Raw genomic sequence first — 23,620 nt, 5'->3', positions numbered from 1 at the left:
CAGTCTAGCCCTCAGATCAGCTAAAATGCCACATACAAATTTGCATAGCTGGAAAACCATGACTTGAAGGCAGTGGGTAACAGGTGGAAGGTCGCCAAAGCCTTCACCCCCGAGACGTGCAGCACGCCCTGCCGCCGAAGGCCTTGGGAAAAGACAGTTCATTAAAGAAGTGTCTGATCGTCTGCTCTCGCAGGGAGAAGCGCCTGCGATTCTTCTTCTCGTCCTATCTCAAGCTGCTCCCTGGAGTCCGGAGGAAGCAGGCCCTCTCCGCCAGGGCCCTTGGACCTGCCAGGATGTCGGGGAGTGCTGTCGCTGTGGTTTGGAAGGACTTCGACAAGTGCGTCTTTTCTTGTTCAGCAATAATTATACCGGAGAACGCATTATCGAATACACATTTAAATCAGCACCTGACAAAATGCACTGTTAAGTGTAATTATTTTAGGAATGCACTACAAAATCCAAAGAAATGAGACTGCAGAGAGATATGATCTGATTTGAATTTCAAAATGTTGAATTCTTCATAATTGGAGAAAGCCATCGCTGGTAATCTTTTTTTCAATGAAGTCAAGAGCTTGTTCAGGTGCCAGAAGATCTGTTTCTTCAGCAGCTCCCATCAGATCTGTATTTTAAATTTCCCTTGTGATGCACTCTGTAAGGTACGATTTAGTGATTTGGTACTCTCCTTTTTTGATAGTTTATTAAGAATTCTGTCTGTGAAACAGAAATTACATGGTAGAAATGCTACTATCATAGCACTGTTATGCTATTATCATACCATAATTCCTTGCATTTGTGTAGTGCTGTACATTCCTAAGAATGAAAGGGTGATGTCCTGTAGCCATAACAGCCTTAGTAGACAGCTGGAGGAAAGAGAAGAATTTACTGACTTGGCCTTCTAAGCACTTACAGTACAAGAGTATGGAGTTTTCAGACACTTGTGGATCGTTAAACATTTTTTGAGACAGTGGTTTCAAATAGCACATAGAAAGAATTATATGGTTAGTTTTGAATTAGAGAGGTTCATTATTGTGTCACGTTTCTGTATTTGTGCATATTGACGGTTTCACAAAATTGTAAGCAGTCCTTATGCCGTTTATGTGCGTGATATGTATAAATATTAAGTTAGCCATTGAAGAAAAGGTAAGCTGTCTGTTAAACTAAGACCTGGAGTTTTTCTGGATAGATTTTCGAACCTGTGTCTCCAGCAGCAAGCACAGATTAACTATTCGCTTGAATAACTGTCAGTGCACCAGTAGTTTATTGTCCTTGTGAAACAAAATTGCAAATTATAGAACTTTTTTGCTTTTAAATTGCTTCTGTAATTTATCTGTAACTGTACATACACTATTAGGTGTTTTGATCAGTACTGTAATTTTGATTTTGTGCAAGTTAGAAGTCTGCTATAAATACTTATTTCGCTGCTGGCTTGAAAAAAAATGCACATACTTGGGTTGGCTGTCTTTTCCAAATATGCCAGTTTTCCAAATTTTATTTTCCTTTGCTCATTCTGAACCTTTTGCTTTACGTTTTTAGGTATTTTAAATGTTGGTCTGTTGCAAGCCTAGATATTGTTGTATTAATTTGTTCATTTGGTGAAAGGCTTTTAATATAATATGCAAGTCCATTTTCATTATGCTTCTCTTTAATTGCATCATTTATTGATTTCCACCAATAAACTCATTTAATTTCTAATTAGATAATTAATCACAGTTACGATGGGATGCTTAAAACAAAATGGCTTTAAATTCATTGAGAGATCATTACAGAATTGTAATGGAACAAGTGGAGCAATATCAAATGTCTTAAAACTTTTACACAGTAGTATTATGAAGCTGTGCCACACAAAAAAAACGTTTTAATTGCTGCTTTCCTTTCCCTGTTGGAGTTGTGATGCCATCTGCTGGGGTTCTTTGGCTTTAGTCCAGTTTTGATGATCTTGGCTTTTCAAGTTACTTTGAGCAACAGTCACAGATCTTTGCTTCCTTACAGCTAGGAATGATTCTTTTTCTGTGACTTCTTTTAAATTTTTGGCTTCTACTTTGAAGCCAAAATGCTTTTTTTTATGTTTTACTGTCTAAGAGCATCTGCTAAGCAAATTGCAGTGGCTTCTTATCCTGTTTACTGGTGCAAGGCTGCCTGTTCTAACATCAACTTTATGTTCCAAAGGCCGTGTGAACATTCAACAGCTGAACTGTGCCGTCACACACCACAGCTTGCCACCAGGGGGCTCTCTTAGTAGTATTTTTTTTCGCCTGACAGGTGTTACGTCTGAACTAGCAGTATAAACTGTGGGTATTAACTCTTCCACAGCCATGACTTAGCTGAACAGTTGTTAGTCTTCAGAACAGTTAGTGGCGTATAGCAAAGCAGTAAAGACGTGATCTAAAATTTATTCTACTGCAAGTCAAATAGGATGTCGGCACCTTTTAAGTAAAAAAGGTTTTTTTTTCCCAATCTGATGGATAATATAGTTTTTCCTTTAACTGCTAAATATTGTGTTATCTGGCAATACATTTTTTCAAAGTACAATGAATATCAATTGCGAATTGAAGTTTTCAACGGATGAAAAAAGCAGTGTTTTTTCTTTAATGAGGCGAAAACAAATGAATGTGAAGGAGGATGACATGAAAGCTTTCCTTTTTATGAACAGATTTGGCAACTTTATGTGATTATCACGTCAGCTTTGCCTCACACCACCAGAGTTTGCGAACCTTGTCACAAGGACGTTCCCTGTAGTTTTGAGACGTGTGTTTTCGCTCTGTGTATTTCAGGTCCAAAGTGTACATGGCCGACCTGGAGTCGGGATTGCATTACCTGCTGAGGGTGGAGCTGGCCAGCCACCAGACACTTGAGGGAGAGGAGCTCAAGACATTTAAGGATTTTGTTACAGTCGTTGCTAAGGTAAATCCAAAGGCTCATGTTTCTCGGGCAGCTCCCTTCCCCTGCAGGACAGAAGTGTCCTCTCATTCCCACCTCACTCCTGCTGCACAGGGATCATTTAAGTGTTATTGAGAAGCCTTGAACTTAAAACTATACAATAAGGACCAGGTGGCAGGTCCATTAAACTGACTGTCTGCTCCATGATGACTAATGTTGTGTATGTGAATCTCATGACTTGCGTAATTTTATAGTATATAAAAGTTTATAGTATAGTAGGTTATTTTTTATTTTGTTTTTAAAAAGACAACTAATGTGGCTGTGTTTAAATTTAATCCGTATCTGAATTGTTCCTTAACTGAATCCCTTATGTTCTTATTTTGTCTGTTTTTGAAAGGCTTTTGGCAGCAGGGCCAAAAGTTACATCTTCCTTTGTTCAGGGAAATACACTAATTGATCTATACTGTAAGAGTAAACAATCTTAATATAATCAAGTTGAAAGGTAGTATATAATTAGTTTGAATAATCTCTTTTTGAGAATGAAGCAATGGATCACTGCAATCTGATCCCCCTTCTGTCATTTAGATTTGGTTGTTTATAATGCATATACTGTATATAGCTGAAGATATTCATAAAGAAAGAAAGCCCACCTGCAGTGGCTGATGGAAGAAAGAACAAATTATCATAAATCAGAGTAAAAGGGTCTGATCCCTAGAAGCAATAATCTGTTGCTGGCCTCTTTTCCTTAAAGAAAGTGCCCTGCCTAATCTGTCCGGGCCATTAACCTGGAAAGGCTGTGCATGGTAGCCACCTCATAGGGCACCAGGATCAGGAAAGTGGAAAACCCAACTGGTGTGATGCTGAGGGGATAATGCTACAGGCACAGCAAGGTTTAGCCATTGGGCTTGCTTCCCTGGTTCTTGGCCTACTTTGGGGTGGGTGAAATGAGGCCGTCCGGAGTCTAAGGCATGGATTAAGAGCCTCTCGCTCTCTGGTTTGGGATTTTGCTCTAATGCCAGACACTTTAAACTCTGCCAGGGATTAAATGGAAGGGGGAAGTAAGAATAGCATGTGTGTAATGAAAACATAATAATGATAATAGGAGCTGATGTCTTGTTGCACAGCCCATCTATATTGTCTGAGCAGCATCTTAATAATGGACAGCCAAGACAATGGATTTTTTTTTTTTGTTCGTTTTGCGTGTTTGATCTGGGGTTCACCCGATTTTCTGGATTGTGACTACTTAGACGTTTTTTCTAAAGGACCCACCCAGTCATCTTACCTTGTGTCTTTTTATATTAAAGACAATAAATCCTGCAATGTAACTGGTAGACGTCGTTGGTGACGTGCTTTTTTATTTTCCTGGGTTTTCGTGATTTTGTTTAAGTATTTGACTTTGGGTTCAGTTATGCAGACATGGTTCTGTGAGGGACTCTCCACATGACTCGCTTCATTTTGGTACTAATTGAATAGTTATGGAACGAGAGCAAGTCATCGTGCAAAGACGGAACGGGTTGTAGGCAGTTATAAGTAATTCTGTAGGATCCATTACTGAAGAGCAGCATTGTTTGTACAAGTCTCTGCTTAAGGAGAATCCATGTCCGCTTAGTCTCTTTCTCTGTTAAGTTGCTGGGACCTGTTGTCAGTTATGAGGCGTCAGTACAAATTGACGCTAAGACGACTAGTTGTCCATTGCATGTAGCTGAGTGTTGGGGGATTCTCTGTCCTCAGCTCTTCCCAGGGCGGCAGTCTGTCGTCAAGCTGCTGGAGACTCTGCTGGAGTGGTTGGTCAGCCTGCCCCTGGAGCGAATCCCTTATGATGCCATCCTGGATCTTGTTAACAATAAAATGAGGGTGAGTCCACCACTCATAACCATAAGGAGGGTTACAGCTCAAATGTAGGCCACTGAGCCTGTTCCAGATACCCACTGCTCTCTGAGTACACATGTGTTGCCTGTTCTGTGTCCTTAATTCCATTTTGTTTTCCAATTCTTACCCCATGTCCTTGTTTCACTATTGAGGGTGGAACAGTCCCCCAGATTGATCCTATCTATACCCTTAAGGATTAGGTATACTTGGATCAAATCTTTCAGTCTTCTCTGTTCTAGACTGAAGACATTTAGGTCCCTCAACCTGTCTGTTTACAACTATACCCTGAGACGAGAAATCATTTCTGTTGTTCTTTGAACTCTTTCTAAACTTTAATATCTTTTCTGTGTTACACTGACCAAAACTGCACACAGTATTCCAGATCTAGTTTCCTACTGTAGAATTTAGGCATAGCTTTTTCTGATTTAAATCACTCAAAAATCTTTATTCCAAATCCTTGGACACACTTTCTACTATGTACCCAAGCCTTTTATTTTAATTTTTATTGCTTTTTATTCCATGTCACTTGTTTGAACAATTCTAGCATTTTAATTAGACAAGATCTTCCTTTTCTAGCCCATGTTGGCTGTAAATTAAAATGTCCTTGTTTTCTAAGGATTCTTCTACTTTCGTTGTAGCTATCCATGATTTTAAGTAATCCATAAATGTATTTCCATAACTGTACAAGTAACAGAAGTAAGACTGGTGTTTTTCCTGGTTGAATTCTGTCACCCTCAGTGGGCTTCCATGATCATCGCACTTGCCAGGTTCCAGACCAATGTTAGATGAATGGGTCCCTTCAGTGACGTTTTAGATTGTATTGTTCAATAAGGTCTTCTGTAACAGCTGTGTTGCATAGAGCCATTCGTGGTGGTAACATTTTGCAATTGAAAGGGACATGCATTACTTTTCATAGCCCTGATCCTGTGAAATGTAAATGTTACCACAACTCTTAGAGGTTACTACGTACACTAGAGCATACATTGAAAAAGACAGGAATTTGAATATACTAACCTTTGATTTCAAGGTGGTAGGTTCATAACCTGTTTGTCATGATGCTGTTGCTATCTTAGGAAAACCAGGGTTGATGAAACAATGGTAAGACGCTTCGTAGCTTTGATTGGGTGCATTACACATTGTTTGAATCCCATTATCATCGGTCTTTGCTGTATAACTGCAGATTTCGGGGATGTTCCTGAGCGATCAGCTTCAATGGGTGGGCTGTCAGGGCAGTCGGCCCGAGCTGCGTGGGTACCCATGCTCTCTCTGGACACTCTTCCATGCTCTGACAGTGCAGGCTGCTCAGAGACCTGACGCCCTGGCCAATACTGGTAAGTCCACTATAACGCCTGCATTGGTCGCTATGTCCCTGAGCTCTCACAAATATACTGAGAATGTGGAATTCTATTCGGAAGCTAAGCAGGGTCGGGTCTGGTTAGTACTTAAATGGGAGACCACCTGGGAATACCAGGTATTTTAAGCTTTGGGGCGGAGTGGTGGCACTATGGCTAAGGATCTGCGCCTGTGGCTGGGAGGTTGCTGGTTCAAATCCCGCGGCCAGCAGACGAATCCTACTCCGTTGGGGTCCTGAGCAAGGCTCTTAACCCCAACTGCTCTGTATAAATGGCTGACCCTGCACTCTGACCCCAAGCTTCTCTCCCTGTCTGTGTGTCTCATGGAGAGCAAGCTGGAGTATGCAAAAAGACAAATTCCTAATACAAGAAAATTGTATATCGCCAGCAAAGTGATCTTATCTTATCTTATATTAGAGTGGCTCAGTTTTTTCAATGTACAAAACTTGTTTTCGCCGAAACCGATGAAAATGCAGCTCTGAAACTGCATTTGTGATTTTTTTTTTCAGGACTGTTCCTTTGGTCAGCACAATATAGGAACTATCAAAAATGACATTCTCTTTGTATACGTGGCGGACAAAAACTATTTGGTGTGTGCAGGTTAGAATACATTCCCGCTAAACTTTGCTCCAAACACGTTTCTACATGAAAACATGTGGCTGCCATGAGTTAAAGGGTGTGTTTGATATGGATGTCTTGTGACATCTTTCAGAGACATTTTGGGAAAATATAAATGTTCACAAGTATATTGTATATATGTGGGAAGGCTGTTGAAGGCTGTCGACTATTTTTCTATTCCGCAACTGAATATAGCTGATTGGCCGCATTATTGTATCAGCCATTAATGACATTTGATCTTTCCTTCCGTTGAAATAGAAAAATATGGAGTATAAAATTCGAATATGAAATTATGCACAAGCTAATAAGTGCTTACTTGTGTTTGCTTTGGAATTTGCTAAATAAATAGGAATCCTTACGCATTGTATCAAAAGAAACTATCTGCCTTCAACATTTCCTCACAGGCAAAATCTTTTTATAACACTTACATAGTGCACTAGAAATACATATAAACATTGCTTTCACTTCTATAGTGCTTTTCTGGCACTCAAAGTGCTAGACTCCCCTCCACCACCACCAGTGTGCAGCCCCACCTGGATGATGCAACGGCAGCCATAGTGCACCAGAACGCTCACCACACATCAGCTATCAGTGGAGTGGAGAGCAGAGTGAGGAAGCCAATTCATAGAAGAGGATTATTTGGAGTGCATGATTGGTTAAGGCCAGTCAGAGATTTGGCCTGGATGCCAGGGTAACACCCCTACTCATACACTATAAGAAGACATATGTACAGTATGTCACACTTATAATACTTGTCATGAGTGAATGTTTTTGACACTGTTGATCTCACAGTGGTGCATATTTGGTTTGGTTATTTTTAATATCTACTATTCTACTTAGTATCTATTTTTAGTATGTTGCTATGGGTTCAGATTCTTTATCATAGTGGCATCAGCATTCCATGCTAATAACACAAATTTGTGATCTGTCTTGTTGCACAATATAAAATGAAAATTATTATTTTATCCTGTATCGATCAATGTTTTTGCTGAGGAAGAAAGTGGCTTGGCATGCAAACATCATTGCTTGCAACTACAGTTTCTTTGTTTTAAGCAGCCTAGCAATTATTAACAAGTCAACAGAGGGAAAATAAAGTCTTGTATTTTTCTCAACATTTTTCTTTGATATAAGAAGTCATGCATAATTGTAATGTCTGGTTATAATACAGATATTCTATAACTACAGAAATCAAATTTATATTTATAAAAATATCCTTTTAGCATATATTTATAACTGTGCATTTTTCTAAATTTTTGCCTGTAGTCGTTTTTTGACAGGTAATAAATCCCACTCATATTCATTTCTCTCTGAAGTTAAGAGTTAGAATTTCAGAACAACAATTTCTAGAGAAACATTTTATTCCTTGATGTTTATTTTGGTGATTTTACAAAAATACAAAGACATAAAATGTGCTCATTAGATCAATAGATAATAACAGACATGCCATGTTTAGACCCAGTTCCCTTGTTTGCCAGACTGGTAGATGAATTGTTTTCTAATTTATTGAATCAAGACCAGCTCAGCAATAATGACATATAATAATGACACAATGATAAATGCAGGCTTTTAAACATGTGACCTTTGTGCTCTCAGTCGGAAGCCCATTGGAACAGCACATTCTGACAGAGTATGATTAATAAGTAAATACATTATAAATAATAAATTAATTAATTTTGGAGTTGAGTGATTACATCCATCAGTGAAATAGATTTCAGTATTTATACTATTCCATTCCCCTCTGTGAACAACTTTCTCTCATGAGATGCATTAAGCTGAGGTGCTATCAACACACCATAGCAAAGAGCCTTTTTCATTTGGCATGGGAGCTCGGTAACACAGCATACAGAGAGTTTACGTTCATTTTCAGTTTATTGCGTGTTACCGCATCTTATTTTGCTGTTCAATAATGCAATGCGCTGATGTCTTACGAATATAAAATTGTCTGCGGCAGATTGTAGAGATTATAAGCAACCAGAACTTGGTTGCAGATGAGGTCAGGTTTTGTATTGTCTGTGTGCCTCATTGTGGCCTTTTCTCTTTTGTACAGGACTCGAGGAGGACCCGCAGGCAGTCCTACAGACCATGAGGCGCTACGTGCACACCTTCTTTGGGTGCCAGGAATGTGGCCGGCACTTCGAGGAGATGGCCAAGGAGTCTCTAGACCAGGTGAAGTCTCTCCAAGAGGCTGTGCTGTGGCTGTGGAGGAAACACAACCAGGTCAACAATCGACTTGCAGGTCTGTCCCAGCACTCATCCCTCTACAAACCTTCATAACCTCTGACTTCTCAATGCTTAGCATACTGTATATGATCACTTCACTACGTTTAGATTAGCATAATGCTAACCCACTGTCAAGATCTCAAAGCACCTTTAGAGACACATTTATGAGAAAGCTAAAATGAAACGTACAGAAATAAAGGTGTTATATATTACCTGGAACAAGCTAACATAGCTCAGGAAACCCCTATGTTCCCATATGGCTTTGAGGTACCTCCAGTGCCCATATCCATTCAAGGATTAGACTAGGGGAAGAGAGCATTTTCTCCTCTTGTCTTGACCTGTAATTTATTGCTGAGTTTGTGTCGAACCCTACACAGCACATTGCTGTTACAGTACATGTTGAGACTTCATTCAAGTCTGCCTAATAAGCATTTCATTGCACTTGTGCATATGATAAATAAACTGGATTCTGAACCTAGATTTGGTAGATCTGCTCCTTAAAAAGCAAAAGGGGAAAGGATCCCCAGATGTAAGACATTCACATTCCTAAGGTAAGCTGCTGCTCTATCAACTCCAGAACCTGACTTCCTCCAGCTCCCAGCAGTCAGTTAGGGCAAATACATTCTGGGCTTTCCTCTCCCTAGTGTAGGTCTACCACAGTATTAGGTTTAAAATCTCAGATGTTTTGTTCTAATGTTTAATTTATATGTCCAGTTATTACTTTAAATAATGTGTTTTCCCCAGTTTCAAGGCTTTCAATTTCCTCCATTTTTCTTGTCACTTATTCAATCTAATCCTTCTGCAAGTGATTTCTTTGTACCATGTTTGATTAGAGAGTGGTTTGTTCCACTATTTTTTAGCATCCAAAGGTTACTGTTGGTTCAGATTCTTCAATGATGTGGCATCAGCTTTCATTTCCATGCTAATGACACAAATTCGGAAACTTGACATTTATTAAGCATAATCCTATTCATAAGCACAAGCCTTGCCACACTGCTTAGATCTTTTAAAAAAATGAATGCAACTTTTTTTTTTCTTTACATAGCTCTTTGATTTCTTTGTAACGTTTCTGAAACTTTGTGTTTGTGTTAGTGAGGGTTCCATCTTTGGTCTTATTCACAGTTCATGAATGGTTCTTGACAAATGGCACACCCGTCAGCTTAGATGTGTTAAGGTGTGACTCAAGTTGCCATCTTTATGTTGATGTTTTTCTCTGAGTTGAGAAGGGTGACCTCAAGGGCTGACCTGTGACCTCTCTCACCCTTCTCTGAAAGCTTCATCAGATGTCACAGAGAAGGTATCAGGGGCAGAAACATGCCATGATTTAACAACAAAGCATTGTTCCTTAAGGTCATTATTGGTGATGGCAGAAAACTGAAGAGAGCAGAAGATAATGTCACTGTCCTTTGAGGTGGACAGTTGCGATTCCTCATTGTCCCTCTTCGAGAAACAGGAGAGCGCTGAAGCAACACATGTTAAGCTGTAAAAGTGTCGGCATGAGTTAAGACCCATTGTGGTAGGGTTCACTTTTGTGTTGCTTTTGTCTCCAATGTTGTACCTCATTAGCATCTGAATACACTCAAGTTGTTGCTTATTGCAGGAAGCAGCTCCTTTAAATCCTAAGGACTGATCCTACACAATTCTGGGACCTGTGCTCAACTCTAAAGGGGCCTGCTGTTGATTTAATACGAGACCCTTTGTAGCTGAGAGGAAACACAAATCTGTTACACTATGATACACTACTGTTGTTTCTTAGATCTTGTTGCCACACATATTATTATGTTTATGTATTAAGCATTGAAATTATTTCAGCTAAGATACATTCTTTGGACTGAACATGATGCTTTTCACTTTAATTGGAGTTTATGTACATCCCAAAAAAACTTTTAGCAGTTGAGTTTATTAATCAGTTTAGAAAAATTATAAAAGTCAGCCTTATTAAAATCCATACCCCCCTCAAACATAGTAGAATTGCCTAGCTTTCTGGTTACGTTTGTGTCCACAATCTGGTTTATATGCCTTTGGCATAACTGTGACTCAGGACCTACACAAATAACACAGAGGGAGAATCACTTCAGAGTTTGTGTTTTCCCTGTTTTGGTCTGTTCATGAAACAAGTCATGTTATGTTCAGCAAAAAATAGTCTTAGCCTCGACTCCTTATAGTTTTATAACTAGATATATCTTGCTATTCTTTAATTTTCTTTACCACTCCTGCCTCACAATTCTTAGATGTTGGGTTAGCTTCTGACACAGGGCGTCTTCTTTTTGGAGTTTAATTGTTCTCCCTGTGTTTGTGTAGGGTTTCTTGAAGTTGTAGTTTCTTTCCATGTCCCACAGATACACTGTTTATGTTTGATCAGGGTGAGACTATCATTTGCTCTCAGTACTGTCTATTCCTTCTTCAGGGATAGGCTCTGAATCTGCAGCTTTTTAGTGGCTTTTCTGACCATGGATCTATGAACAGTTGAATGTCTGCTTCATTAATTATATTAATATAATTAAGTAGTTCAGGTGGGTATCTGCGTCAGCATGCGTAGTCTGCAAAGGAACAAGTAATAGGTTTATTCCATGCTGGAAAGAGGAGAGAAAACACAACGTTAGGTTCTTCTTCAGGTTAGGGACAGTGGTCATTAGCTACCGCCGTACCTCACACCTCAAGAAGGCTTCACAGCCGAAACGTTGTGTTTTCTCTCTTCTCTTTTCAGCATGGAATAAACCTCTTACTTGTTCCTTATTATAATGAAGCAATAGAATCATATTAATCTCTACTCAGTTATAAGATTTGCCTGTTTCATCACTTCATTCTCAGAAAACAATAAAAGAGTCTATGGCATGATAGTTCATGGTTTTTTCTTCAGTCCTCATTGATGTTTTGAAAGTAAGGCTGTAAACAGTCCGTTTTGACAGGCCTACTAAAGAATCAGTTGAACAGTTTGCCCTGCTGTTGTGGAAGCAATTCTGAGTTAAACCTGGCAGATGGGGTTTAAAGTGCTGACACTGATCAGGACACTGGCTAAGCTTGACGTAGCAGCTCCAGTTCAGAATGAATAAATGCCTAATTATGCTGTTGGGTTAACTTTTGTTGTTACAGTATTTGTGGATACTGATAGAAATGTAGGTGCCACACGTTAAAGGAGTTTTGCTTAAAGACTTTGTCTTGGGACATTTTGTGAAGAATCGCGTAGTGCAAGCATCTTTTCTGGAATTGTTTTTTGTGTCATGGACTGCCCTTGTAATTGTGTGAAGCACTTGTTATAGGACTGAGCTTGAAATGGTCATGATAACTGATGGTCCACTTTTTCCCCACAAACTACCGATGAAGACTTTTTGATATTTCAGTTTCCTTCTGTTTTATGGGAAGTGGGTACAAAATGTAATAGCCTCCCATTCAAGCCAGCATGGGCTTTGAGGTAGCAGGAATTTTATTTATTTTTTAATAAAACACTTCCAACTGCAAAGAAAATTATTTATTGCATTGTTAAGAGGACAGTGGTCATTAGCTATCAGACATTGAATACCTAATGAAGACGACTTCTGGTAGTGTCTAAAATATTTTAAAAAGAAACCATATAGGCATTACTAGTTGTATTCATGTTCCCTCCTCAAAGGAGCATACTTTTTAGAGTGATTCACCTGTAGATGTTATTCATGGTCAATGGTGCCACTTTAAAACCTAGCAGATAACTGTTTTTAGGTCTCAGCCTGAGCTAAAGCATTGGTCTGGAAGGTAAACGGCTCTTTGCATAGCATGTCTGAACCACCAACCTTTCATTTGAGACCAATGGCTTATCCTTAGACAACCCTACACTGAATAACCAAGCTTGTGTAATGAGGCAGATAATTGGTGTCCCTTCTCCCAGCACAAGACTGAGCTTTTAGTGCAGTGATTGATCATGACAGCCATACAATTGGGCCTGTTTTTTTTTTTCAGTGGGGTGGCGTGGTCTCCTCTCTGACTCAATGCACATACTCAGGAACTCAGATGGACCCACAACCAGGCTGTAGCAGCAGCTGTGTGGGACTTTGTAACTGACACTTCTGTTGGGAGATTTCTGCAATCAATGGACTCTACATGCTTAAGACGAGGTCGTCTTGAATGTGACACCTGTTCTAAGTTACAGTAGCTTCCGCGGTGTCACAGAACATTGCAAACAGTTCTTTCTTGCATTTATGAGGTCCTTGGTTGGAATTTGTGACTTAATGTTAATACAGGAGAGATGTGTATTAAACACTATTTAAACATCTAATAAACACTAAAAAACACCATATCTTCAATGCCATGCAGTTTTGAACATTGCCCTGTATTTAAATCATAACGCCAATTTGAAGTGGATATATATTCATTCACTGTTCTAGTTTTGGGACTGAAATTTTAACAGCACCTTCACAATACTGTGACAAGACAAATGGTCTTATTCCTAATTCAGTAATATCTTTTGTCATATAAGGTGCAAGATTCCAACAAGTTATTCATCACATCCCTTGAATTTTTTTGTTCAGCTCTTGCAGTTTAAGTGATTTCTGTTTAGAGTCATGGCTGACAACAGCATTTTAAGCTTACTCAGCCCAAAAAGAGATACAGTAGCTACACTTTGCAGCTGATAGATGTTCTTAGTTGCACTGGTCAAGTCTTGAGGGATAAACATTAATTTTCCTTTTGCAGAGAACTTTAATCCAGTCTGTCTAGTTTCTTGTTTATCTGATTTTACGTAGCACTTATTAATAGTGCCTTTCACTTTTTGTTGCAGTCATTACACTTTGAAGAGACAATTATTGTTATGCACAGTACACAACCTACTCCAAACTTTCAAAGCAAAAAAGCAAAACAGAAGTAAATAGATATAAATAAAAAAACGGGAAAGTTGTACATGTATTTAGACCCTTTACTGGGGTAAACCTCAATGCATTTAGGAGCATAAAATGAACCCACAAATATTTGAGTGACCTACAGGTATGTCTGTGTACCGTAGTAGTAGTTCTCATGATTTTTGTAAATACACTTATTTCTGTAAGGTCCCTCAATGAATTTCAAGTATACATTAAACTTTCCAAACATCTCAGAGATAAAGGCATAAGTAAAATGGCATAAGCACATATCAGAGACCATTAATATCTCTTTTACCGTGGTAGAGTCAATCATTAAGATGCAGGAAACACCCAGAACTGCCTAGATCAAGATGTCCCTCCAAACTGAGCAGTCAGGCAAGAAGGAAACTGGTTAGGGATGCCAGTGTGAGGCCAGCTACAACTTTGAAAGATATTAAGAAAAACCATCAAAGGAGCTTCTGGCATAGTAAATCTGAAAAGAGAGAGACAAACAAGAATTTTATATTAGAGGAAAAAACTTGGGAGAAAGTACACATACGTGATTGCACCTTATGGCTTTAATTTGATGACATAACCAAGATCGACTTCTTCATAAAGTTCTTGGGTGACAGATGTATTCTGTTTGGATAATTGGCGAATAAGTCCAGTGTGAGTCCAAAAGGGAAAGACAGGGTGCAATCCAAAGTCCAGGTAGCAGGGAGATCAATCCAAGACAAACCAGGAACCGGCTCAGAACCAGAACAGGAACGGGAGCAGGAAAGTTAAAAACACAATGACGAGGCCAGGCGCTTCAAGCCCCGGACCCAGACGGTCAGGACGCCGGGGAATAAGACCTGCCCTTAGGGCTACCTGCAAGCCCGGGCAATGGGCAAGCCTTGTGGCGTCCATCTTCCAATACTATGCCAGGAATAGCAAGAGTGCCAGGCTTAAATAATGTAAAATACGAAAGGGTCGGAGCGCCCTTCAGAGGAGGAATGACAATCGTGACAATTGGAAACTGTGCAGTCATATTTTCTACTTTACAGTCCAGAGCAGAAGCATGAACTGTAAACAGGAGACACTTTAAATGGCCAGAGTCCAATGGTGTATGCAGAAGGTTTTATGTATCAAGTGCGAGGACAGATCCACCAACATTAGTGTTCACTCTAAAGCAAGCACCACAATCATTGAAGCTATGATTGTCTGCCGTCAGTCCTGCTGGGCTGTTCATGTTGTCTGATATTGGACTCCAGGGCCCCAAAGAAGGTTATCTTCTCCAAGTTAGGCTTAGGCATTTTCACCAGAGGAAACCAGAAGAAGCTTTTCAAAGATATAGTCAAGTCAAACATGAAGAAATGCAACATTGTTATCAACTCCTGGGAGATTATTGCCGTTGTTCAAACCAGATGGAAGGATATCTGAGAAACTGAGAAACCCAGCACTTTGAGACCTTGCTGGAGCAAAAAAGCAAAGCAAAAATTTTGAAAGAACAAAAACAGCTCAACCTGCCAAAGTGAGCTAATCCTGCATCTTCTACATTATCAGTTGCCTTCATGTTGGTGAAAGACTTCAACCTCAACACTGAGGGACAGCCAATGAGAACAGAGGCCAGGACAACTCTAAAACAATAACTACCCTGGTCAAATTCCCATTCGTACAGAAGAAAATTAGGGGTATTTTTCCATAGGATATTTCAACTCTCACTTACCATGAATAGTAAACATAGTTTGAGCTCTATGATCGCGGTTCAAGGCTGAAACATTTCACTTGCAAGCTGTGACAGAGTGGTGATGCAGACGGATTAGTTGTTCAGCTTTCAGTGACACAGTGGCCTCTGTAGTCTCCCAGGCACTTACAAGCATATAGTGTTGCCACAGGGGAATGAACACGTCCTCCAGCTGATGGTGAGGCTCTGGTAATGGGTTGTGTATGGCATTTGACATTAAAATAGTGGCTCATTCACCTCTGTGTGCAGTTGTGGGGTATGTGGTGGTGATCCAAAATGGGAAAGCCACACCCGATGGCCGAAACGAGAGGGTATAACAGAAATAAATTTTATGGTGCAGAATATACAGATCTAGCATAGAGGGAGGTTGATGTAGAAATGTTTTTTTTTCACTTGATTTCTTGTTTATTCTTCATCACTTTATTCAGCATCAATCATAACTGCCAAGTTTCTAGCAACAGAAAGTATCTTTTTTACAGACATGTTATTGGTGTAGTTGTCGATTACAATGGATGGCTTTCAGCATCTGTGATATTGCTCCAATACCCATTAATTTTTTCAATAGCACAAAGTTTGAGGAGGAATTGTCTCTTGTCAACAACAAATAATACTCATGGTCCTGTCTGCTAAAACTGTTCCTTCACAGTTTCACTCGACATAGATTGTCAAGAGATGTGTTTCGTACAGAAAATGAAATGTTAATTTAACACTTCTTATCAATGACTGAGTATATTATTCACCAGGAAGTCCCATGGCAACCAAAGGTTATAGTTGATCTTTGGGAAAGTATCATTCAAAGCGAAGGGGCCATGTTTCAGGCTGACATTCAATCCTATGAGCTCTTTTATTTTGCTACTTGGATGGTTTGGCACCATCTGCTGGAAAGAAACATGATGCATCTCTGCCTTTTTTCTGTTTTTGAATAAGCTTGTCACCACAATTAGTGAGCGCTTACTCGCCAAATTTAGCACAGTAGAAGTCCTTTCCCATTTCACAAACAAATTATTTTTTTATGAAACCAAGAAGGGAGTGATTGTCAGTAATTAATTAACTTGGGTAAACAGATGAGAAGATCAGAAGATGTTGTCTGATCTGCTACCAGTGTTGTTTAAAAGTGCAGTCCTGAACTTGAAACAACTGGCTTTTTGGCAGTGTCCTGTTTGGATCGACAGGCCATGCTTTTCAAAGAGTGAGAGTCCATAGCAGAACAAATAACGAACGCATTGCACAGGCTCTTGGCAGTGCTACTACAGTCTATACCACTGACTCAAATGGCGATTTCACACAAAGGTGTTATTTACTACTACTCTCTATTTCAAAACAAGCAAAACAAATTAAAATATTTAAGTTTATTTACTTTTTTATATGACTTTTCTCATGTTTGTAAATGCAGAAAGAAAGCTTTTTTCTTCTAGACTCTCACCTACAGACTACATAAAAGAGCCCAAAAATACAGAACAGGTTGCTTGCTGCCAGATGCAACTGAAAAATTATATTAGAATCTCAAAGATGCAGAAATGAAAACTGCAGTTGAAGCTAACATGTTTTCAATGCTAGAACAGTAAAAAAGAACAGAAAAAAGCTATTTAAAAATTCATGTGGAATGAATACTCAATTTAAAACATAACCAGGAGACTATACACCCATCTTACTTTGGTTAATGATATAATCATGCACAATATTAGTCTTAAAAGAATAAATAAGGAACTCTGATCAGTGTTTAACTAGAAAACTGCAATGGTGCTTTATCTTCTCATCCTTTCTACCCTCAGGTGCTCTCAGTGATGACCCCCACTTCCCCAAGACACAGTGGCCCACCCCCAATCTGTGCCCAGCGTGTCACGAGGAGAAAGATGGGCTGCACCTGTGGAATGAAGAAAAAGTGTTTCATTTCTTGATGGATTATTACGGGGCAGCCAACATCTCGCCCAAATATACCCTTAGTCAAGAGGGACCAGCGCCCGGCAGAGATGGCCCCTCTTATAAGGACAAGGGCCAGCAAGACCAGCAAGATATCCCCACCACCAACCCCTCTGATCCGTCAAACCAGCGCAGCCTGGTGGGTCAGGAACAGGGGGGCATTGGGGTCTACAAGGAGGCCAAGCCAGGGGTGACTTTCCTGGGCCTTGGCTTCTCCAACATTGACATGAGCCTTTGTGTGCTGCTCTACGCAGCCTCCTGTGTCTTCATCATGGTCATGTTCTTCTTCTTCCGGATGCGCTCCAGGAGGTGGAAGATCAAGCACAATCGACCCTACGTATAGTCGACAACCGCTAGACCTTTGGGATGCCTCCCCTTTGTACGGTGGTTAAACACATGAACCGATTGGAGAAAACTGCTCGATTTTTGGGAAAAGGCCCATGTTTACAGATGAAGGAACTTTCAGAAACCCAGATGTCATTTACCGTAGTGTGATCCTTGTTTTGGAGTCAACCGTCAGGCTCAGCTTCGCGTTTTACCCCTCAGAATGTCGGCACCTTCCCCACCATGGCGATCCCAGGAAAAGATTTGTCCAAGGGTAAAGACGTTTCCACATCACTGGACGTTAAATTGGGAAAGCAGATCTACAGAAGCAAACCTTTCCTGACATTTTCTGGGAAGCCTCAGTGGTTTATTTAAATCTCTGAATTTAGGTTTCTCTCTACTAGAAGTGATCACTTCCTGGTTTTAGTCCTGGTGGGCAAGCTTATTACTTGCCCGTTCTTCATCCTTGTGATTTTTGTTGTCTGCGGCATTTGGAACAGTATTACCACAGTAACCAGTCTAATCATATAAATTCCCACTACAGCCTCCCTGCTCCTGCCATAATGTTCTTTATCCACTGTTTATTGTGACTTGCAACACACTTCACATTGATTCGTGAAAAGCAGCAGGTCCCTCACCTAACATGCAGAATGAAAAACACTGAAACTGAAGGAATATGCCCACTTTGTGTGAATCCTACCAGTTCTCCATAGAATTGTGTGGGATTTTGTTTTTATTTCAATATCATATATTTGAAGATGTTTCCCACGTTTTTGAGTGTCTGTGCTCTAACAATGATCTGAATACAGTGAGTTCGCTTACAATCTGGTTAATTCTTTTAGGAGTACTGTTAAATGCCCAGGACGGGGCCTACAACAGTAATACAGTAATAGGTGATTTTTTAAAAAAATGTATAGGAGAAATGGCTCCGTCTTGTTTTCTGAGCTCAGATGTTATGGCCATTCATTGGACTTTGGAGAACTGTCTTTTTAATCAAAACGAAACAATTCTATGTCTCATCCTGTCTGACATTAAATAGTCAGAATAACCAGATATCCAATCAATTTAAAATAACGAAAAGGAGGAGGGTGCTAAAAAGTCCTTCTTTTTCAAGGATCTTATAGATTTCAAGTTAATATCGAGCAGTTCAAGCCTTTAGGAGGGTACAGTGTTGAGCTGGTTTTCTTATTTAGTTCAAAATGATTACGATGAAGACTGACAGCAGAGGAGTGAAATCTGCCGATACAGACATTTCCACAGCTATGGACTGTATGTGAAACATCATAACAAAGCGTCTAGTTGTGTATTGTTATTTTTCTAGCTCAACAAAGGTAAAAATATTTCCATGGAATAAAGCGCGACATCTCTTACGCTAGGCACAAAAGGAATTGTGTGCTGTGCATGCAAAAACAAATCCTTATGAAGTATTTTATTTTCATTGTAATTTTAATGGTTGTTTAGGAGGTGCAATTATAGTTTTTAACTGACTTTAGGGTTGAATTTTGTGCATCCTGTTTGTGTGTGTGACTTGGACACATTGTTGACTGTGTCTGTTTCTATGTAACTCTCACAAACTACAGTACTCTACTGGTTTGATCATGTTTCTTATTCTTCAGCTGTGTTTGTCGCTTGAGTTTTTTAAGATGGTTTCTTGGATCATGGGACAATTAGATGGAAGCTGCCTTCTTTTCTCATTCCAAATCCTTTCAGACATAATTTTATGCTGCTTATTATGTTGGATTGTCAAAGCTTCATTTTAAGATTTACATAATACCACTGTCACTTAAAAGATGGTTTATGTTCTTTTCATCAGTGTGGAAGTTCATCTTAAAGCAGTTTGGTAAGGGGCCTGTTTAGACATTGTCATGAAAGCTTATTAGGCATGTGTATACACAGGTTTCCTGTTGAAAGAATTGAAAGGTTCTCCGATCTGAATCCAAACCGTGCGTCTCCCCTATTCTATGGAATTAGATTTCTGAAACCTGGAGTGGAGTGAGCGATTAAGATCTCAGGTTTGAGCCCCGAGTTGTTGGGACAATTTTTTATTCCTGTCTTTGAAAATCCCACCTGGAACTCATGTAGTGACTGCCCAAGATTAAAGAGATTATTGTTATCTTGTAAGATTATTGGGAATTATTGTTAGTACACATATAAAGGTGGTCTCTACACTTTTTGAAGTATTTACACGCTGAAGCTATAAAGCAAAGTATAAAAAAGAGTGGAGGTTGACTATAACTTCCATTGATCTGTTCCTTATAAGGAGAGGGTTAATTATTCTTTGTCAGTCTGAAGAGAAAAACGAATTTCATTTTACTAGTGGAATTTGTAAGGGGCCACATTAAAGTGGCCTGTTGTGCTGCTGAAAATAGCTGTATTGGAATTCATTTCTGTTTTTTTTTGTTTGTTTTGTTTTGTTTTTCAAATTTAGAATTCAGCATTATATACTGTATGTGAAAACTATATTTTTGACACTGTCACAGTTTGGTTTCAGAATTAAAAGCAATGTGAACATTAGTGGTCTCTCCACTTATTTTTGCTTCCAGGCTTCGCAAACAAAAGCTAGTGGAGTGAGATTTCCCAGTTTCTTGTAGGTAACTTCATTAACTGCAATTTTTCTAAACATTTGCAGTGTTTCAGTCTGCTGATTATGGATTCCTTTAGTTAGCATCTTCCTCTGCAAATAAAGCATTCTGTATAAAGGATCAATTAAGTGAACTATCAAGTAAATTTTCCTGCCATAGAAAATCTAATGCTGTTATACTCTTATGTAGCAGCATAAATATTTGATGTGTTTACTTTAAGACTATCTAATGGTAACACCAACAGTAAAATCCTTTTACTACAGAATGATGTGAATGCTTCATATTCCACAACAAAGCCTTACTGTGATTATTGCCATCAAAAGTAATTCATTTGCCGGCTTAATATCAATTGTTAAAATTATTTCCACGACTATGAAAAGTCAGGGTTTTGTGCCTAATTATGAACATACGGGCAGCATGTTGGGTTGCATCCAATCAAACGTCTGTGGGTGTCAGATTCCATTTCTGCTCATTTGAAAGCACAGCAGCCCTATTGTAATACAGGCTCCTGCGGTCTTGATATGTCATGGCAAAGGTGTCTACCTGAAGCTATGAGTGGCGGAATTGAGTGAATCTTAGCTGCAAGTGTGGAAGTTCTCAGGAAAGAAGACATTTTCTTTGGGAACAGCTGTCATTTTTTGAAAAACCATTACTTTAAAACCACAGACGCTAAGAGTGCACTTGTGTCAATGCAAAGCGGAGCAGTATGCCCAATCAGGTAGAAGGATGAAAACAGATGACACATATGGAAGCTGCACTTTGAAAACCTGCTTGTGTCACGATCCAGCTTGAAACTTTGTCTCTTAGTAACACGGAGAGTGCAGAACAAGAACAAGGGGCTTTTAAAACTCTCTGCTCCTTTCACTGGAACTGGCAAATGCCTATTAGATGCAAACTGCAAATGAGTCTTAAAAGCTTTGCAGTCCATGTAGGTACTGCTAGCCACTCTGGCATAAATATTCATTGTGTTGAATGTCAATAACACTTTCAAGAAAAGCCAAGGAGACAGAAAGCTTATATTTGCTCTGGACTGCAGAGCTGTAGAGATGAAAAGAGACCTTCAAGCAAACGAACAAAACTCTTCAATGGAGTATAAAAATGAGCCTCAAGTGACACTTGGATTTCAAGAGCCACATGCGTCAATGTTTTTGTCCCCACTTCCCAAATCGTCTCTCTGAAGTTAGACCTTCCACTCTGAAGACTCACATGCGGGTTTAAATGCCATAGGCTTTGTTAGCAACTATTTCAACCTGATTGCAATGGGTCTCTGAAGTGGGCCCCAGATGTGTCAACACTTAACCAATCTTCTCAAGTGGCAAGAACAGTATAGCTGCCCGCACAATTTGAAAGACCCAAAAATTGAGGGCAGATTACATTTTTTTTTTAATGTTAGTGCTTATTAGCACTGAATTTCTGGTAAACGTTGCTTGTTTTTTTTTTCTTTTTAGATTGTCATTTTAAAACTAACGAAAGACAGAATTTCTTCCTTACTTTTTAAAATGAGAATTGAAAGAATTATTTGTAATATAACAATTACCATTCCTTCTCACTAGCTGTCCCTAATTCGCAAACAAGTGAGTTTGTTCCGTGCACTGCACTGCTTTATCCGGGATGGAGGCCTTGTATTTATCCAAGAAGCTGGAATGGGGGAATCTTCATGTTTCATGGGTGTTCGGAGTTCGTCAGAGACCGCGAGAAACATCTGTAGGAAAACAGACTACAGTGCGCTTGCAGTCCTGTCACTTAAACCGCGTGGTGGTTGTAAATGAATCTCTGCGCAATTCAGAGAAACACAACACAATAAATGCTGAGCCGAAAGAAGGTATTGTACGGCGCTAAAATTAAGAAAAAATAATGTTTTCAGATGATGGTTGATGTCTGCTCGTATACAGGTGCCTCAAAAATAATCGAAAAATTGATTTCATTATTGAAATCTGTGAAGATTGGCACAGAAACTTAGTTAATATTTACAGATTTCAATTAGTATTCTTACGGAACAAGTCCTCAAGAGGATAAAAATACTGTACATCAATATCAAAGAACAGCATTTATAACAACACATACAGTCCTACTTCAGAGAAAGCGGTGTTCTAGAGCGATCCTGGAGTCTGTTTTTGTCTATAAGCTCCTTTGAGGCTGTTTGGTTTTAGAATCCTAGTTATGTGGTTCCTTCCAGACTTGTCGTTTGTCCTTATAATCTTTATCAAAGAGATCAGACTGACTTATTGATGGAGGATTAAGGCTAATAGCCACATCGTCTTCAGTGATGAAAACAAGTTTCACAATAAATTCGGACATCTATGCTAGAAATCTATTGTAATCATTCGACGGTATCCGAGTTGTTTAGGATCCTAACGCGTACATATCTTCTTATATTAGTCTTTTTTTTCTTTGTTAGGCATTACAAATTTAAAATTCCCCAAATGCAAAAAACTGCAATCAGGAGACTTTTGTTCGGCATATTTTTCTCGTTATTCTTATTATTGTTATAATCGTTGTTGTTGTTGTTTGTACTACAGGCAAGAAGCGATGACTAATGAACGAGAAAAATGCACGAATTTAAGTCTTTTGATGTTCACATTAATTTATAGACCCAGTGAAATAGCATTATTTTCACGTATTTAGCTCAACTAATTAAATTACTTGTAAAATCAAGTTCTATACAATTTGAATGTTTTTTCAAACCCAAGAAACAAGTACTTGCAAATAAGGTTGATTGTGTTAGAACACTATTATTGTTTTTTTTGTCTTCACGTTGCTAAACTATTACACTATGTACATTATTTTTGCAAATGACTTAATATCAGGCGAGTTTGTATAACATACAGTGTATGTTCACTTTAACAAGGATGGTGTACTGTATGCACTAGTATTATACAGTTTACTATAATGTTATTAAAAAGGTAGCAAACTACATCTTTGTGAGAAAATAGAAAGTGGTTAATAAAAGTGAAAACTATTTTCCCTAAAAAGTGAAAACTGTCCCTCCACGCCTCCAGGCCAATTAAAGAAATTATTCCTCATAAATATGAACTAGTGGTAGCCTCAATAAAAACAAAATAACGCTAGGTAGGGTATTTCATTTATTGCAATTTATGATTTTAACCCCTAACGTTAATTGTATAAAATGTCATAATGAGGAAAAAAATGAAAGAATACGCTTTTTACGGCATTTATTTCTATTATAAACGTAACGTAGGAATGCTATACACTGCACATACAGTAGCACAGTAGCTAGAAGATGTTTCCTTCTATGTTTAGGTCTATATCTGTTCTAAAATAAATTTTAGGCATCAAATCTGATAAAAACGATACGGAAAACAA

At 39.0% G+C, this 23,620-nt stretch overlaps 1 protein-coding gene across 1 annotated transcript in view; it reads left to right on the top strand.

Annotated features, from left to right (window-relative positions):
• Positions 1-20,228, top strand: part of qsox2 (quiescin Q6 sulfhydryl oxidase 2) — a 37,608-nt gene extending 17,380 nt beyond the window's left edge. The window contains exons 7-12 of the mRNA XM_015366966.2: positions 194-337; positions 2,772-2,901; positions 4,609-4,731; positions 5,927-6,077; positions 8,764-8,952; positions 17,243-20,228. Of these exons, the coding sequence (XP_015222452.2) occupies positions 194-337; positions 2,772-2,901; positions 4,609-4,731; positions 5,927-6,077; positions 8,764-8,952; positions 17,243-17,733 (1,228 nt within the window). The 3' untranslated portion in view covers positions 17,734-20,228. The remainder of the gene's footprint in view (positions 1-193; positions 338-2,771; positions 2,902-4,608; positions 4,732-5,926; positions 6,078-8,763; positions 8,953-17,242) is intronic.
• The last annotated feature ends 3,392 nt before the right edge of the window (positions 20,229-23,620 follow it).

The sequence above is a fragment of the Lepisosteus oculatus genome, chromosome 24, assembly GCF_040954835.1.
Source record: "Lepisosteus oculatus isolate fLepOcu1 chromosome 24, fLepOcu1.hap2, whole genome shotgun sequence".
NCBI lineage: Eukaryota > Metazoa > Chordata > Actinopteri > Semionotiformes > Lepisosteidae > Lepisosteus > Lepisosteus oculatus.
The sequence above is the reverse complement of the archived record's forward strand: the minus strand, read 5'-3'. Positions and strand labels throughout refer to the sequence as shown.